The sequence below is a fragment of the Aethalodelphis obliquidens genome, unplaced genomic scaffold (genome assembly GCF_003676395.1).
Source record: "Aethalodelphis obliquidens isolate GAN/ISIS:26980383/991018 unplaced genomic scaffold, ASM367639v1 scaffold7, whole genome shotgun sequence".
NCBI lineage: Eukaryota > Metazoa > Chordata > Mammalia > Artiodactyla > Delphinidae > Aethalodelphis > Aethalodelphis obliquidens.
Window position 1 is genome coordinate 1,486,081 of NW_020837951.1, and position 16,963 is coordinate 1,503,043.

At 64.2% G+C, this 16,963-nt stretch overlaps 1 protein-coding gene across 4 annotated transcripts; it reads left to right on the top strand.

Moving 5' to 3' along the window:
* Positions 1-457: 457 nt before the first annotated feature.
* Positions 458-7,038, top strand: TMEM250 (transmembrane protein 250). Of its 4 annotated transcripts, XM_027104301.1 has the most exons (4): positions 458-833; positions 1,244-1,886; positions 2,209-2,791; positions 4,083-4,439. In XM_027104301.1, the coding sequence occupies exon 3, from the start codon at positions 2,268-2,270 to the stop codon at positions 2,709-2,711; it is 444 nt and encodes a 147-aa protein (XP_026960102.1). In that variant the 5' UTR covers positions 458-833; positions 1,244-1,886; positions 2,209-2,267; the 3' UTR covers positions 2,712-2,791; positions 4,083-4,439. The 4 variants fall into 4 exon arrangements, with proteins under 4 accessions (XP_026960102.1, XP_026960101.1, XP_026960103.1 ...); XM_027104300.1 differs by lacking the exon at positions 1,244-1,886; XM_027104302.1 differs by lacking the exons at positions 458-833; positions 4,083-4,439 and adding an exon at positions 4,488-7,038 and having other exon boundaries at positions 859-1,886.
* The last annotated feature ends 9,925 nt before the right edge of the window (positions 7,039-16,963 follow it).

The following is a 16,963-nucleotide window of genomic DNA, read 5'->3' on the forward strand; positions in this document are numbered from 1 at the left end:
CCCACCCTAACCTCGATCGGATTAAAATGTTTAAACACGTCTACACCGAAATCCTCATTCTCCTGGCAAAGGGCAACCCCAGGGCTCCGTGGGTGTCAGCCAGCCCGCCCTGACTCCCTACACTTGGGGACCTTGGTGTCCGTGGGTGGTCAGCCGGCCAGTCTTCCCTACATTTGGGGACGTGCGTCCATGGGTGGTGTCACGCAGTCCGCTTCAGGCTCGCCGGGCGGCAGACACGCAGGACCCCGACCGATCTCGGGACCATTGGCAAGCGCTCTCCCAGGGCCGGAAGAACAGCTGCGCCCGTAGGGCCCGCGCCTGCGCACTGCCAACCGCCTCGGGTGCAGCGGAGCATGAGCAGAGGAGCTGCCCGGGGACTCGGCGGCGCACGTCCGCTATCTGCGCCTGCGCAGGACGGGCCGAGGCCCCGGCGGCGTAGGCGGGGTGGTGTAGTCGGCTGGCAAAGTCAGGGGTCGCGCGCCGCGCCGCGCGCGCACGCACGCACGCACGTACGCCCAGGGGAAGCGCCGAGTTCCGGGCGCTCGGTGTCGGCACGGAGCTGGGGGAAGGGAGACGCTCTCCGTGTCAGCTCGGGCGGAGGGGCGTGAGGGAAGTCCTACGGTGGCCGCAGAGGGACGGCGCTACGGCTCCCACGCTAGGCCAAACGCCGCCGGCCACCGGGCGCGGGAGCCCCTGGCCCTTCGGGGCGGCCCCGGGCGGGGACGCGTGAGGGTCCGGGCCGCGCCGTCGGCACCATGCGGCCGCCCTGCTCCCGGAGCCCCGAGGGACAGGGGGCCGCGCGGCTCGGGACGCCGGCGCTGAGAGGGCACCCGGTGAGCGGGCGGGGGTGCCCGGGCGGGGCGGGGGCGGCTCCCGGGGGCGCTACGGGTCGGCCCTGCCTCCGGGATCTGGGGCCCGGCACCCCCCAGAAGCGAGCGCGTGGGTGCCGCGCGGACGCCCCGGCCCCGACCTGGAAGCCCGTGGCGCACATGCGTTGCCCGCGGCCAGGTGGCGATGGGAGGATGGCGAGCGGCCCGCCCGAGGCGCGACTCCGCCGCGTGAAGGGAGCACCGACATCTGAGTGCCATTAGCTGCTGTCAGACCGCGTTCAGACCGAAGCCTGTGGGAAGGGCTGGGGCTGTGGGCAGGGGAGGGTGGACGCGCCCGGCCTCCCCCTCCTCCGCCTCCGGCCAGAGCACCACGTGGGCGGCCGGAGAGGGAGCTAGCAGAAATCCCCCTGCAGGCCCTCAGGCTACAAGCCATGCGATGGGACGCAGATGCCCTCGGCAGTGCCTCCCCGGAGCCTGTAACCAACTTTGCTGCTCCGATTTTACACGTCCCGAACTCCCAGTTCTGTGTTTCCAGCCACGATTCAGGCGAGCTATAAATGACGCTTGCCAGGCAGAACTAGAGAACCACTTGCCGTTTCTCCTCTCCTGTGGCGGCCCAAGCCACAGGGCCCGTGCTCTGCGACAACACCACTGGCCCTGGGCCGCCATCCTCTCCGCCAGGCACGGGCAGCACTTGCCCGGAAACGTTCCATTTGCCTATAACCACAGCACCCCTGCGAGCCCAGCGCTCGACATCCCCGTTGTGCGGAACAGGGACGGTCTCGGGGGGTGAGGTGACCTGGCAAAGGTCACTCCTGGTGAACGACAGCACGAGGGTTCAGGCCCCGCAGGGGAGCCCAGAGCCCGGTGCCGGCTGCCTGGTCCCCAGCACTTGGCCTGTCAAGTTGCTGAAGAGAACGGCCCCCGTCTGCCCTGTGGACACCCTCTCCCTCGTCCTGTCCTGTTGTGTGGCTGCCACTCGGGGACTTATTCGCCCTGGATAAAGCAGCCACAGAAGCGCAGGCAGGCATGGGCATCCCAGATCAAAGCCGGACGGTGAGTCCAGTGAAGGGGACTCGCCGAGCCTGGGGGAGGGGGCGGTTAGCCAGGGTTTCTGTCGGCCCTTCCTCGTGGGTCTTGGCATTGACTGCCAGGGGGCCTGCGGCCACTGTCCTGACCCTTCTTCCCGGTGTCGCTGGTGGAATTTTGGTTCCCACGTGATTGGGGCTCCCTTTGGAGTGTCCTCGGTAGCAATTATGAAAAGAGTAACCCCGGGGAATGTGAGCGGATCCCAAGTCCCAGACTCGGTCTCCCTGCGGCCCCGCGCTGGCTGATGTCCCGGCTGACCTGGCTCCTCTCCGTGTCGCTCTCCCTGCAGGCCCACGCCTCCCCCGGGACTCAGCCTCGGCCTCCCAGGCCCAGGCACCCACGACGCCTATGCTGACTGCCGCCCTGGGCCCAATGCCGGTCATGCCCATCCCCCGGCGGGTGCGCTCCTTCCAGGGCCCGCACACCACCTGCCTGCACGCCGCCTGCGGCCCGGCACGCGCCTCCCGCCCGGCCCGCACCAAGTACAACAACTTCGACGTGTACGTCCGGGCACGCTGGCTCTACGGCTTCATCCGCTTCCTGCTCTACTTCAGCTGCAGCCTCTTCACGGCCGCGCTGTGGGGCGCGCTGGCCGCCCTCTTCTGCCTGCAGTACCTGGGCGTGCGCGTCCTGCTGCGCTTCCAGCTCAAGCTGTCGGCGCTGCTGCTGCTGCTGGGCCGTCGGCGCGTGGACTTCCGCCTCCTCAACGAGCTGCTGGTCTACGGCATCCACGTGACCATGCTGCTGGTCGGGGGCCTGGGCTGGTGCTTCATGGTCTTCGTGGACATGTGAGGGCGCCGCGGGCTCTTCCGGGGACGGTTTCCGGTGACCCGGCCGTAGATGCACCTGCAGTGGGCGCTTTTCTCGACGCGGTAGGTTGGGGCCCTTTCTGCCCTGTGTCAGAGGCATAACCCCCCCACCCCGCCCCGGCGCCTGCGTCTCTGGCTCAGGAAAGGGCTGAGACTTCTGTGAAGGGTACACTGGCGCCCTCCCTCCTGCTGGCCTTTGCTCAGACCCTTTCTGTGTGTGGTTTCGGTGCGGTGTCCCCTGCGCCACCTGCTTGTGGTTCCAGCCTGCACTTTCCAAGCTATTCCCGGGGCGGGGGGGCAGGGGGGGGACGGGTATGGGTCCAGTCTGTACTTGGAGAGCCTGTGTCCCTGTCCCCTCTCCAGGGCAATGGTGTCACCAGTGGTGTTGGAGGTCCCCGGGAGGGGTGTGCTACCCAGGTGCAGATCTGGAGGGGAGATCCTCCTGGCCGCACAGCCCCCTCCTGTGCACGCCCGGCCCCCCGCCCTAGCCTTGGGGAAGCGTCAGTCTCCACCAGCTGGTGCACCACACTGCCACCAAGCTCTTCACTCTGCCCTGGGCCACCGAGTCCTCACTCAGCCCACGGACGCTCCTCCATTTGTTACCCTGAGAGGCGTGGGGGTCCTGAGTCCCAGGCCGGGCTTCAGCGGCACCTCGGTTTGCCTGTCAGTGCCTAGATCAGGGGCCAGCCCAGGGGAGTGCCGGGTCCAGGGCTCCACTCTTCAAGTGTGGATTTCTGGGGAGGCAACTCAGTCTCTTTCTGGCCTCAGGGGGCTTTCAGTCTCTTCCCCTCAGGGAACGTCCAGGTTCGAGACGTGTCTGTTGGAAGAAACACCTCTTGGAATCAGGGTTGCACCAGGGCTGGACCTCCGAGTGAGGAGCTCGGTGGCCCCTTTGTCCCTGCCTCGGCGGTTGTTAGAGCAGCTGGGAGTACAAAGCAAAAATGAATGTGGGCCAGGAAAGAACCAGTGGTCCAGGGGTGCTTCCGGTTGCAGAGAGAACATACCAGAGGGCCAGTTTTGCCCAGACCCCTCACCGTGGCCTCCATCAGATGGGGACAGGGTAGCCGCAGGCCTTGTGGGCAGGCGAGGGGCACTGAATAATTCAGCTGGGACAACAGCCAGAGGCGGGACATAGGGCCCCATATTGAGGGTGACAGGGAGGCCGATGCTACTTCACCCCAAGTTGTCCCCACACCCGCAGGCACGGGCGGTAGCCCCTTCAACCCTGCCTGGCCGGGTCCCCCAGTGGCCAGGGGGAGCTGTCGGGGCAGTTGTGTGCCACTGGAAAAAAAAGCCAAATCAGGTAAAGGAGGCAAAAAACACTTGGCTGTAAACTGTGCTCTTTAATTTGTAGCCAGCTTCTGTCGGACGATTGTCCACTCGAGGTCAGTGGACGGCTCCTCCGAGGGAATCGGGGGGTGAGTCTCTCCCGGTTACCTGGACGGCAGGCAAGGAGCCGACCCACACGGACCCCACTTCTCGGCGCTGCAGAGGACGTTTTGCACCAAATCATGCTGTTTCCTAAAAGCTTTGTTCTGTGTTAGTTGACTCACGTTACTCTGAGGCCCCCTCTGAGGTGGGCACGTGTCCACGGGGCTGGGGCAGCAGGGGGGTCACGGTGGTGTGGACACAAAGCTGCTTGGTGTCTTGAGTGCCTGTGAAATTCTTTATGAAGTGAGCCACCTGCATTAAACTTATTTTTTTAACACATTGACAGCGTGACTGTTTGAAGCTCAAAACGTTTATACCTTTTTTAAAGGATATAAGCAGCCCCAAATGCCACAGATGCCGTTCTTCACGAGTCAGATCCGAACCTTGCAAAGCAGCCGTCTGCCATGCTGGAGAAGGAGTGTGATGGGCTGTAGGGCCACCCTGCCATGAGTCCAGGGGCCCCACCGCTGGAGCCTGTCCTGGGGATTTGGCTGGGGAGGCAGCGAGAATTTGTCAGCGCTGGCCAAGCGGGGGGCCTGGTGAGGTCCAGGAGGGCTGAGTTCAACCAACAGGCAAGTGTGTATCGTCCTTATCAGACAGATGACGCCCTCAAGTGCCAGGACGGCAGCCGGATGGGGAGACGCTTACCCACAGGAGAAAAACTGGAAGGAAACCAGGGTTAGGAATCCTTGTGTAACCAAAAAGCAATTGGAAAACGAGTGACAGGTTATTAGTTAGTATCTCTATCGTGGAAAGGCTTCCCTGGCTTCTGTGCAGGGGACGCTCACGTTTCTCCCTTGCAAAGACTTCCTCCCACGTGATGATGAGGGTGATGCCCTTCCACGCAGCCAGTGTGGCCAGAAATGTGGCCCCGGAAGAGCTGGGGGTCCACGACAGAGCGGCGTAGCTGCTATCTCTGGAATTTTGTGGAACTTGACGTTTCAGAAAAAAACAGTCTGAGTCCTTTTGGGGTTCAGCCTGTGGTGGCAGAGCTGGTAAAGTCCTCGCAAAAGCCTTGGCCCCCCGAGCAGTCGCAGAGGACCCTTGGGAGGGGCAGTTGGCCCCCCGAGCAGTGGCAGAGGACCCTTGGGAGGGGCAGTTTGCTGCACAAAGCCTGGCCGAGGAGCGGGTGGGGATGCGGCTTCCCGGCCGGGAGACCACTCTCGGGCGTGCTGGCTTCACTGGGAGCGGCTGGCAGTGGGCAGCACTGCCCCAGATCTGTCCTCTCGCCGCGCTGGAGCCTCGGGTTTGCCCACCTTCTGCAGCGTCCACAGGCCTCCTGGCCTGGCCTCCCCTGGTTTTGCGCAGGTTGGAGCGTTTTCTTCAGTGGGTCTCTAGACCGGCGCTGCCCAGCAGGACTCGTGTGTGGTGGGGGTGCTGTCTGCACCGTCTGGTGCGGGAGCCACCAGCCCGTCCTCCGGGCTGAACGAACCCCATGTCCCCCTGGGGGGACAGTCACCATTTTCAAAGAGCGCACGCTGAGCCGGCCACCGCAGGGAGGCAGGGGCATTCTGCCCAGACTGTGCCCTAGTTACCAGTTCGGGCACCGTCCAGAGAGGGGTCTCAGCCCGGGGACCCTGGGAGCAGCGCCGCTGCTGGGGGGGAGACAGCACCTGGACGGTGGTGGTGACACCGGGCCTTGATTTTGGGAGTCGGGGGGGGGGGGGGGGGGGGGGCAGGCAGTGTGACCACAGAGAAGGGAGCTGGCCAGGGGAGGGGACGAGCAGTGCCCCAGCGAGAGCTGGGGGCGGGGCGAGGCCTGGGAGAGTCGGAGGGGGCACTGGGAGCCTGGCGGCCTGGGGAGAGGACGGTCAGATCTGGGGGCGGCCATCCCGGGCAGCAGGAGGTCAAGGCTGGGGCAGAAGCCGGCAGCGGTGGGGTGGGGGCGGGGAGGAGGGGAGAGAGGCTTCCCTTCAACAACGAACAGGGCCTCGTGGTGGCCTCCTTTGCACCGGGTGTGGGGGCCTCTTGTTGGCCCGCCCGTGGGGCCGGCCCTCCCTGTGCTGAGGGACCCCGGCCCGGAGGGTGGGAGGGGCTGCCGGTGGGAGGTGAGCCAACAGTGGGAGGGAGGCAATGGCAAGAAGGAATTTCTAGAAGCCACACGGTTCTCTGAGAAAGTCCAGGTGCCGCCCAGGCCCCGGGCAGGGGTGGACGAGGTGCCCTCGAAGATGCCCTCTTCGTCCCCCGGTGGTACCACCGCCCCGCCTGCCTGGGAGCAAGCCCAGCGGGAGGGACACAGCACCCCCGCCGAGGGCGGCCAGGGCGGGCACAGCCCACCTCCGGACCAGAGCTGGACCCCCGGGCCGCTGCGGAGGAAGGGCCGTCCGCTGGGACCCGCCTGTGGACATTGATGTTCCCTGACCTTGAGAGGTCCCTGTCTGCTCCAGCGCCTGATTGGAGGAGGGAGGATGGCAGGGCTTGCTGCTGACTCAGCGCTTCCTTCCCTCGGCACAGGCCGGTCCTCTCCCTTCTCCCTTTTTGGTGTTGTTTGGAAAAGGCCCTCTTCCGGGAAGGTCCTTCCTCTCATCCCCCAGGAGGCCTGGCTCCTGCAGGGGCGGCTTTCCAGAAAATCCCCGGCAGCCTGACAGCTCCCCAAAGATGGAGGGCCCACCCCCATCCCCTCCCCCCGCCTCACCAGCATCCTTGCCCTGGAGGGGACAGGGCCACGCGGGAGCAGCTGATTCAGGGCTCGTGGGCCCGCCCCTCCCCCAGCCGCCGCCGGGCAACATGCCCAGGCAGGCTGGCAGCTGTGTCACCCGGGGCCTCAGGCAGGGTTGCTGTGGCTCTCGCTGTGTGGCCCGCACTGCACCCGGGGCGGGGTGTGGGGGTGGCAGACTGATGCTGGGAGGGCCTGCGCGGGCGGGCGGGCGGTGTGCCAGGCGCCCCCGTACAGGCACATCCACGGTCCGATGCAGAAGAGGCTCACGGGAGGGTGCTCAGGCACGGCCACCACAGCCAGGAAGTCAGCTCGTCCTCCTAAGAGACGGCAAGTATGCCAACCTGGCCACGTGCAGGCTCCCAGGAGCCCAGGGCGGGCAGAGTTCCCCCACCTCTGGCTGGTCCAACAGTGGTCACCTGCCACCCTGACCCAGGTGACCCGGAGCCCCGGGGCAGGCACAGGCTGAAAAGGGCGGGTACTGCCACCCGTGCGGACTGGCCAGCTGATGGGAGCAGCCTGGGCCAGAGGGGGCAGGGCATAAGCCAGGACCCCCAAGGGCCCCGAATGACAGGCGGCCCAGGTGGACGCTGGGGCAGGCCCTGAGCCCAGGGCAGGCAGGTGCCAGCTCTGTGGGTCCCGTAAGATGCAGGACCTTCCTCAGCATCCCCGGTACAGGGAGGGCCATGGAAGTGGGGCGAGCATCCCGGGAAGTGGGGGACGTGCGGGCTGGAGGGCCGTGTGGTCAGAGTGGGTGGGGCCTGGGGCAGCCGCGCCCACCCCCCACCCCGCCCCCCGCCAGCTTGTCCCTCTGGACACCGCAGTTCACCCCGCGGTGAATCCGTGGTTGGTTAGAGAGTGTCTTCTTCAGACAAAAGCCCCGGAGTCCAAAGCAAGGGTCTGACCCTTGTTCGTTACCCGAGGGGACCAGAACAGTGCTCCATTCTGCTTCCCTAGACACCAACGACCAGTCCTGGCTGGCACGCTGCATGGATGTTCACACAGAATCAGTGCAGACTAGGTGGCCCCGGGAGCAGGCCCGTCCCCGAGCTGAGGGCCCCGGAGGCTGGGCAGGGCTGTGGGCCCTTCCTTCCTGTGCGTGCGGAAGGAGCCGGCCGTCCTGCAGTGGAGGCCACCTTCCTGCCCTCACTGGGGTCAGGAGCCAGGCACTGGCTGGCCAAGGCCAAGATGGGGAGGCGGACGGTCTGGCCCAGGGCCGGGCACAGCCAGGTGTGCAGGGAGCTCCCACATACAACCTGGGCCCTGCTGGTAGGAATGTTGCTGCCCACTCTGACCACCGGCTGCTCTTGTGAAGGGATTCACCTGACCAGAGAACGGGTTTCCAGTTACTTCCGGTGTGTGCCTGCGCCCTCTCCCCTCCCCCCACCGTGCTGCCACCTTGGCTGGCGGCGCTGGGCCTCGCTCCGGCCCAGAGCACCCCTGTCCCTTCTGTCCCATGAGCCCGGGGGCCCCCCTGGCCCCACCGCTCAGCTCTGCCTCCTCCAGGCCTGGGCTGCTGCCCGGATGCCCACCTGTGGAGTTTGCTTTGCAGAACCGAGAGGGCTTCTGCCGCCTGTGGCTGTGGGCAGCCCTTTGATGATAGAAATCTGGCTTTTAAGTGGGAATTCGTCGTTTACCACAGCATGGTGACATAATGGTAGCACGAATTATTTGTATGTTTTTCAAATTGTACTGCGATGACCCTGTTTCCCCAGCTCCCTCAATGCCTAAAAGTGCCCCGTGAACACGACTATCTTCCTAATCCACGGCCTGGGCTGACTCAGCCCGCGCTCCATACCCACCCGTGTCCCGAGCAGACGGGCCACCGAGGCGCGCTGCGGAGCGGCTGCCGCCATTTTTGACCCACCCCCCTCCTCTTGCCATGCGGCTGGCCGGTGCGTCCCAAGTCCTGTGTGTGCGTATGTACACGTGTACGTGCCCGTGTGTGCGTATGTACACGTGTATGTGCCTGTGTGTGCGTATGTACACGTGCACGTGCCTGTGTGTGCGTATGTACACGTGTACGTGCCGTTGTGTGCGTATGTACACGTGTACGTGCCTGTGTGTGTCCTCAGTTTCAGGCCCTACCCTGTTCACCCAGGCTCTGGGCAGGGCAGTTGGATGGGTCCCGGCCCTGCTGCCCTCTGTGCCCAGGGCTCCCTCTAGGTGCTCTTGGAGAGCGCTGGGGGGCTCGGGCCCCCGGGAACGGGAGGCCCCTGATGGCCATTATCCACGTGCTCCTGCCTGGAAGACAGTGGGCTGTACTCAGCTGGGAGGCTGGTGTCCTGGCTCCGTTTGCCTTTCCTGCTTGGGGTCAGCTGGTCACTGTTGTCGGAGCCCACTCACGTGGGGAAGGGCCTTGTGCCCTGCCCCTGGGGAGGGAGGGATTGCTTCTCTCCACCACCAGCTCCTCCTGTGAGATAAGGGGAGTCTGGACTCACAGCCCGAGTGGACGGGGCTGCTGGACACGGCTCTTCCCAGTGGGGCGGGGAGAGGGCTCTGGGGAGTACCGCCCAAGGCCAGCATTTCCTCCCGGGGCGGGGGCTGCAGAAGAGGGTGCAGCGGGCTCTGATGTCCCCTGCGACCCAGACCGGCCTGTGGCCAAGCTCTCCTGGCTCCCTTCTCCAGGAAGGTGCCGGAAGCCAGGGGTGGGGACTGCAGGCCCTGCTGGGGGGTGCGGATTGGATGGCCCTGGTCTTGACCTCAGAGACACGTCCCAAGGGGACAGCCTGTAGAAGGCCCTTCTCAAGGGGACCTGGCACTCTGCACGCAGTGGTCGAAGGAATGAGCGGTGAGTGAATGGGGTTGTCCCGTCTCGGCCCTTTCAGGACAGAATATCGCAGACCTGGTGGCTCGCAAACAGCAAACATCTGTCCTCACACTTGTGGGGGTGGAAGTCCAAGGTCCTGGAGTGGGCAGAGTCGATGTCTGATGAGGACGGCTTCCCAGATCACAGACGCCGTCTTCTCTGAGCCCTCACGTGGTGGAGGGGGCGAGAGTCTCTGAGGCCTCTTTTTTTTTGGCAGTACGCGGGCCTCTCACTGCTGTGGCCTCTCCCGTTGCGGAGCACAGGCTCCGGACGCGCAGGCTCAGCAGCCATGGCTCACGGGCCCAGCCGCTCTGCGGCACGTGGGATCTTCCTGGACCGGGGCGCAAACCCGTGTCCCCTGCATCGGCAGGCGGACTCTCAACCACTGCGCCACGAGGGAAGCCCGAGGCCTCTTTTATGAGGTCACCACACTAATCCCATTCTTGAGGGTGGAACCCTCATGACCTAGTCATCTCCCCAAGGGCTCACCTCCTAATACCATCACCTGGGGTCTAGGATTTAACGTATGAACCTGGGGGACACACACACACTCAGACCATAGGTGCCCCTGCATCCCCAGGGATCGCACTCAGTAGGCCCTCTACTTTCTCAACGACGGTGTCCAGGGTCACTCAAGGCCTCTGTAAGCTGGGTCTCAGGGGCGGGATGTCTCCCTCCAGAAGTGCCCACGGGCATGGGTGCTTGCATTTTGCTGAGTTATTCCTGGAAAGGCGGCCCCACTGTTTAGGACCTGGCCCCCGGAAGTCCTTCTGCTTGTCTCACCTGGGTGTCTCTAGCTGCAGCGGCTGAAGCCTTTCCCAAGTCCTGTCTGCATCCTGTCCTCCTCCTCCCTGGGGAGCTTGTGCCCAGCTCTCACCTGCATCCTATGGAGGCACTGACTGCCCCCCAAGCTGCCGTGCCCACCCTGGCATGACTCCGCGCCAGACCCTGCTGTCCTTCCTGAGAGGAGGTGAGTCACCGCAGCCGCCTGGCCCTCAGCCTTCTCGGGAGCAGGAGCAGCGAGCAGCTGCTTAACAGCTGCACTAAATGTTAGAGGGAAATTTAGGACAAAAGAGGAAGAAGATTGGAGCGTCCAATTTAAACCGAGGGGAGGCATCCAGAAACCAAAACGGTGCTGCCCTAATTCACGTGCAGAGAGAGCCACGGGTTTGCAGCTTCTAACGAGAAACCAGAATACTCACCCAGTTTCCTTCTGTGCGAGGGACCCAAACTCGCCTGCCCAGGAGCCTCAGCCGGCCCGGGGCACCGCAGGCCCCTCACTCTGGCCGGTGCACCTGCCCTGCAGGCCCGGTTGAGGCCTGGAGGGGATGGGGAAGGGGCCAGAGGCACTTGTGCAGACAGGTGCCCCACCCCCAGCTGCACCTCCAGCCCAAGGCCACGCGGGGTCTGGGAGGCGGTGCCTCACCCTAGCAGTCCCGGACTCCTGCGCCCCAGCTGTGGGCGCGCTCTTGGACAAGGCTCCCAGCTGGAGAAGACGGTCCAGTGGAAGCAGAGGCTGACCCCAGAGAAGGGCTTTCGGGGAGGAGTCTGGGGCCAGGTGAGCAAGTCTTAATCCCCAGAGTAGCCTTCGGCAACTTCCTGCCCCTAAATGAGGACCCCACCCTCAGTGGAACTGCCAGGCCCGGCTGCTGCGGGCTGATCTGTAAGACAGCAGGAGGGCAGGAGGTGGGCCTCTGGATCCCCCTCCCCAACAGGGGCCCAGCCCTGAGCTGCAGGCTTGACTTCACACCTGCTGGCTTTGTCCACCCCGCTGGGCCCTGACTCAGCCTCCAGGCTGGAGCGGGGTCTGTGTGCTGACACCGGGTCCCTGCCAGGGGTGTTTAGGGATCCCCGGTTCTCCGAAGCCAATCTGTACCCCCATCACAGACCCGTGCTGGAGCCACAAGTAGGACCTGCAAGGGGTGGGCACTCCTGCCCGGTCTGTAAAGGGGACTAACGGAAGGAAAGGAACGCCGCTCTGCCTGGGGTTTGGAAGGGCAAGGGCGGTGGATTAGCAACCCAGTGCCTGCTCAGTCCTTCAGCTGTGAGTAAAATGCCGGGGCAGGGGTCCCTCCCACTGTAGAGACTAAAGAGGAGGGAGCTTGGTAGGCTGTCAGGGAGAGAGGCACCATCTCCAGGTGTCGGCACCCCTGCAGCCTGCCTGGGGCCAGGCTACCCCCGACCCAGTGGCTTGCTCAGGTCGGGGCAGGGGTGAGAGGAGCAGGCAGGTCCCCATGGACACAGGGCGAGGTGGCCACGCTCTGCACCCTCAGCCTCCTCGCTCTTTGTGGCCGATACTCAGCCCGGCTCCTCCCTCCTGGCCCTTCCTGTGTTTTATGGGTTTTTAAAATAAATTTATTTATTTATTTATTTTTGGCTGCGTTGGGTCTTCGTTGCCGCAAGTGGGCTTTCTCTAGGGCTCTAGGCGCACGGCCTTCAGTAGTTGTGGCACGCGGGCTCTAGAGCGCAGGCTCAGTAGTTGTGGTGCACGGGCTCAGTAGTTGTGGCGCACGGGCTTAGTTGCTCCGCGGCATGTGGGATCTTCCCAGACCAGGGCTCGAGCCCGTGTGCCCTGCATTGGCAGGCAGATTCTCAACCACTGCGCCACCAGGGAACCCCCCCTTCCTGTGGTTCTGTAGGCACCTAGTTCCCGGGATCGGCTTTTCCTGCACAGAAGTGCCCATAGGGCTTCGTTCCCTGGACACTGGCAGATCCACGGCCGTGAGGCGGGAGCTCCCTGGTGAGGCTCGGGCTCCGGCGGCGATGGGACCAGGGACAGATGGGGACTTGGCTGTTAGCACAAAGCCCAGGCCTGAGCTAAGGCCATATCTGGTGACCAAAAGACCTACCCGCCCCTCCCCCAGGCTGGACGCCCCGCTCTGGCAGCCCGGATCTGAGCTGCCGGGTCCTTGCCCAGAACTTCCCAGGGTAAAAGAAAGATGACACGGGGATGGCAATGGCCAGCAGGGACTGGGGCCGTGAAACTGAAGGGCAGAGCTGGATTCGGTCATCCCTGCCATCCCAAGCGCCCCAGGTACAGACAGTCAGTGCCTCAAAGTGCAGGGACCTCACCTCCATCCATCCTCCTGCCTGCCGGCTCAGGGCCACGCTTGTCAGTGACCTGCTGTGGGCGTTGGGCCATGGCTCCCCTCTCTGCCCTGATTCCCTGAGGGTCTGCGTGGGAGGGTCTCACTTGGGTCGGGCTTGGAGAGCAGAGGACCCTGTGCGTCCCTTCTCTGTGCCTACCCCCTAAGCAGAGAGTGGGTCCCGGCCCCTCCGTGGGACCTGGGAAACAGGCAGGAGGCCTCAGCTCGTCCCTGAGCCAGACGGCAGGCGTGGCAGGAGGGGCGGAGCCGCGCTGGGGTGTCCCTCGGGCTCCCCACTGCCCACCGGGCCTTGGCCAGGCCCCACACCATCCCCAGAGGCCCAGAGCCAGCTTGGGCAGCACCGCCCCTCCACGCCTCTCTCCCAGGGTCAGGCCATGCCTCTGGTGGGCCCAGGAGCAGACAGAGCTGGAGGGGGCTCAGAGAGTGACTCGGCCATCACGGGGGCACTGCTGCTGGGCACTCGATTCCCAGAAGTGCAGGGCTCCATGGGGACCCCCCCAGCCCAGGGCGAGGGATGACCCCAGCCCACGGTGAGGTGTTAGGAGTTCAGTGAAGCCGCTGCTTTGGGGGAAGATTCCCAGGGCCAGAGATGGCCACGTGGACTTTGTTACCCAAACCTCATGACCCCCTATGGAGCAGGTGAGGCTGCCCTTGGAGAGGCCCAGGAGGTGCCAGGCCCATGTGTAGCCAGGGGCACGGGAATGATGGTCCAGCAGGGTCAGAGGCCAACGGGGTCAACTGGACATGTCACCTCCTCCCCCCGCGGAGGCCCCGATTCACAGGGCCCGGGGCAGCATTCAGCCCCTTGAGTACCACCTTGGGGAGCGGGCCGGGTGAGAGCTGACCCTGGGCACCTGGGGGCGAGTCCGGCCCCTGCCCTTCGGGGAAGGCTCTGCTGATGGCCACGCCCTGCGGGCCTCCCCTCAGTTCCCTGTGTGGACCCCATCACCCCGCAGAAGGAATGATTTTTAGTCGCATGTGCCTCAGACCCCAAGCACTTGGCTTTCCTCACAGGACCAGACCGGGATCCAAATCCTGGGGCCAGCACTCTGGGCCGGCCTCAGGTGGAAGCCCCGGGGCGTGAGCTGCTGTCTCAAGTGCAGACACCAAACTCTGTGTGTCTGCCTGGGGTCTGAGCTGCCAGAGCATCTCCCCGGCCCAGCCTCCCAGCCATCCCCCGCGTACCCTGGGCGCACAGCTGGCAGGGCCCGTGAGTCCCAGGCAAGGGCTCGGGTCCTGCAGCAGGGAGGGCAGGCCAGGCCGGCCCCAGGACGCTCCCCACAGACCCCAGCGTGGACAAGCGCACCTCAGACCCTAACACGCACACCTGTCACCTGGGGCCCTGCACTCTGTGATTTGTGTATCGGGGCCTGGGGTGGAGGGCAGAGGGGAAGCACAGCGCGTAGGGGATCCAGGACAGCAGCCGTGGCTCAGGAAGCCACTAGAAGGTGTTTGGAGGAGGAGGGAGGGTCAGCCGTGTGGCCAGATGCCGAGAGGTCAGGGCAGATCATGTGACCACCGGTGACAGCGGGGCCTCCGTCCCCGAGCCTTTGACCCCCAGCTGAGCCTGGTCTGACTCCCCAGGGCCTCGACACAGGAGCAACAACTGCTACTCGTCATTTCCACGGGGGGCTTGATTCCCCAAACTGTTCTCCCACCTCCCCATCTGGGGAAATGGCCATCATGGGCCACCTTCCCAGCAACAGTCTGAGCGCTGCACCCCCGATCCCTCGGTCCTTCTGGCTCCCCCTCCAGATCCAGTCCATGCCCCTCAGCCCTCCCTGGACCCCGGGAGAGGCCCCAGCGGGTCTAGCAGAACATTCTCCTTTGCCCAGCGGCCAGGAGACCTCTTCATCTGCAGGCGGGTCAGAACAAGGCAGAGTCCTGGCCCCGCCCCTCGCCGCCTGGCCCCGCCCCCTCGGAGCCTGTTCCTGGTGGTACCTGGATCCCTGCTCCCTCGGCCCTGCCCACCTGCCCCCCCAGCCCCCGGGTCTCCTCAGCCAACAGCCTCCTCCTCTCAGTGCCCCGCACGGCCCTTTGTTTTTTTCTTGTGGAAGATATGCATAACATAAAATCCACCGTCTTGACCACTCTTAAGAATACAGTTCAGGGGCATCGAGCACATTCACATTGTCGTGTAACCACCCCCACATCCGTCTCCAGGACTTTCCCGTCTTCCCAAACTGACACTCTGTCCCCCCTGGGCACTCACTCCCCATCGCCCCACCCCCACCCCCAGCCCCGGCCCCGCCCCCTCCTTTCTGTCTCTGTGGATGTGACTCCCCTAGGGCTTCCTGTGAGTGGATCCTACAGGACCTGGCCTGCTGCGTTGGGCTCATTTCACTCGGCACAATGTCCTCAAGGCTCATCCGTGCTGCAGCCTGTACAGAATTTCCACCCCTTTTTAAGGCTGAGCAATATTCCATCAAAAGTACCATATATACTACATTTTGTTCATCCCTTTGTGGACACCCAGGCTGTTTTCACATTTTGGCTGTTGTGAACAGGTGCACACGTCTCTCGTAGACCCTGCTTTTAATTCTTCGGGGTGCACACGCAGGAGGGGGGTTGCCAGATCATACGGTAGCTCCACGTTTAATTTTTTGAAGAACGGCCCACGGTTCTCCACGGCAGCGGCACCGCTTAAGTTTCCACCAGCGTTGCACCCTCGTCTCCCGACATATCCTCCCCAGCGCTGGTTATCTTCTGGGTTTTTTGCTTTTTGGGTTTTTTTCTAGCCATCCTAATGGATGAGGTAGTATCTCACTGTGTGCACGGCACTTTTCAGTCCGTGATATTTTGGGGGTTTTTAGCTGTCTCTCTCCCTGACTAGGACAGCAGCCCCAGGGGAGCAGCCCTGGCCCATCACGTTCTCCAGGGTCCCAAGGCTGACACAGAGCAGGACTTCCAGGAGGACCTGATGTCTGGAGACAGGTACCTGCTCGCTCGCCTGCAGCCCACCCAGGCTGCCGGAGCCTCCCTCTGAGCAAGTCCTGTCTCTTCTTCCTGATTAAACCATCTGCTCACAAGCGTAGCAGTTCAGCCGCGAGGAGGGGGCCCAGAACTGTGAGAGCCAGCTGGGGGGTCGGGATGGCTTCCCCGAGGGCCCAGGTGAATTACCCGGGCCTGAAGGATGAACCAGCCGGAGTTCACTTGCCAACGCTGGAGAGGAGGTGTCCCAGGCAGGGGAGTTGCAGGTGCAAAGGCCCTGCGGCCGCAGGCACAGGGGGAGCAGCCTGCACAGTCAGGCAGCCTGGGTCCTGCGAAGACAGTGTGCGTGGGTAGGAAGAGGACCAAGGCTGCGGAGTGGCCTGGTGGGATGTCACTGATCACAGAAGAGACACAAAGTGGGGTCTCGCCAGCCTTTCTCTCCACTATATCTACCCCCACTCCCCCCCACACTTTGTCCTTGGGCATCACCCTAGTCCCCAGCTCCCGTGTCTGCAGTACAACCGGACTTTTCCATCGGATGCACAGAAGTTTAAGAACCACATCCCCTCCATGGGGTCCAGTTGCCACCCACAGGGGAACATGGGCTGGCTGGGGGCCTGGAGCCCTGGGAGTCTGTTCCCAGATTCACTGCAGGACAAGCTTGGTCCCAGTTCTGATGTAGGCGGATGCCCCCCAATGCAGGCTTTGCAGGGGATGACGGGCACCTGGCAGGCAGAGCCAGGTGCCAGTGGGCACTGCAGGCCACACCAGGCTTCAGAGCAAGCTCAGCAATGACACTGAAAAGTGCCAACAGGGGCTTCCCTGGTGGCGCAGTTGCTGAGAGTCCGCCTGCCGATGCAGGGGACGCGGGTTCGTGCCCCGGTCCGGGAGGATCCCACGTGCCGCGGAGTGGCTGGGCCCGTAAGCCATGGCCGCTGAGTCTGCGCGTCCGAAGCCTGTGCTCCACAACGGGAGAGGCCACGACAGTGAGAGGCCCGCGTACCGGAAAAAAAAAAAAAAGTGCCCACAGTGCCCACAGGTGCCCGCAGGTGCCCGCGGCCCAGCACGGCCCCAGAGGGGAGTGGAGGGACACCTGGGGGGGTGGCCCTTCCCCAGGGGTCTCCCTGGTTCTCCAGAATAGCTACCAGAGAAACAGCAGTGGCAGTGGAGGGGGGGCCAAGGGCCGGGGGGGCTTATCTCCAGGAGGCCAGGCTGCCAGCCGCTTTGTCGGAGGATCTGCGGGGGCGGGGGAGCCCTTCAGACTCGCATGCCCCAGCCAACACCTCCCCAGCGTCCCGCCC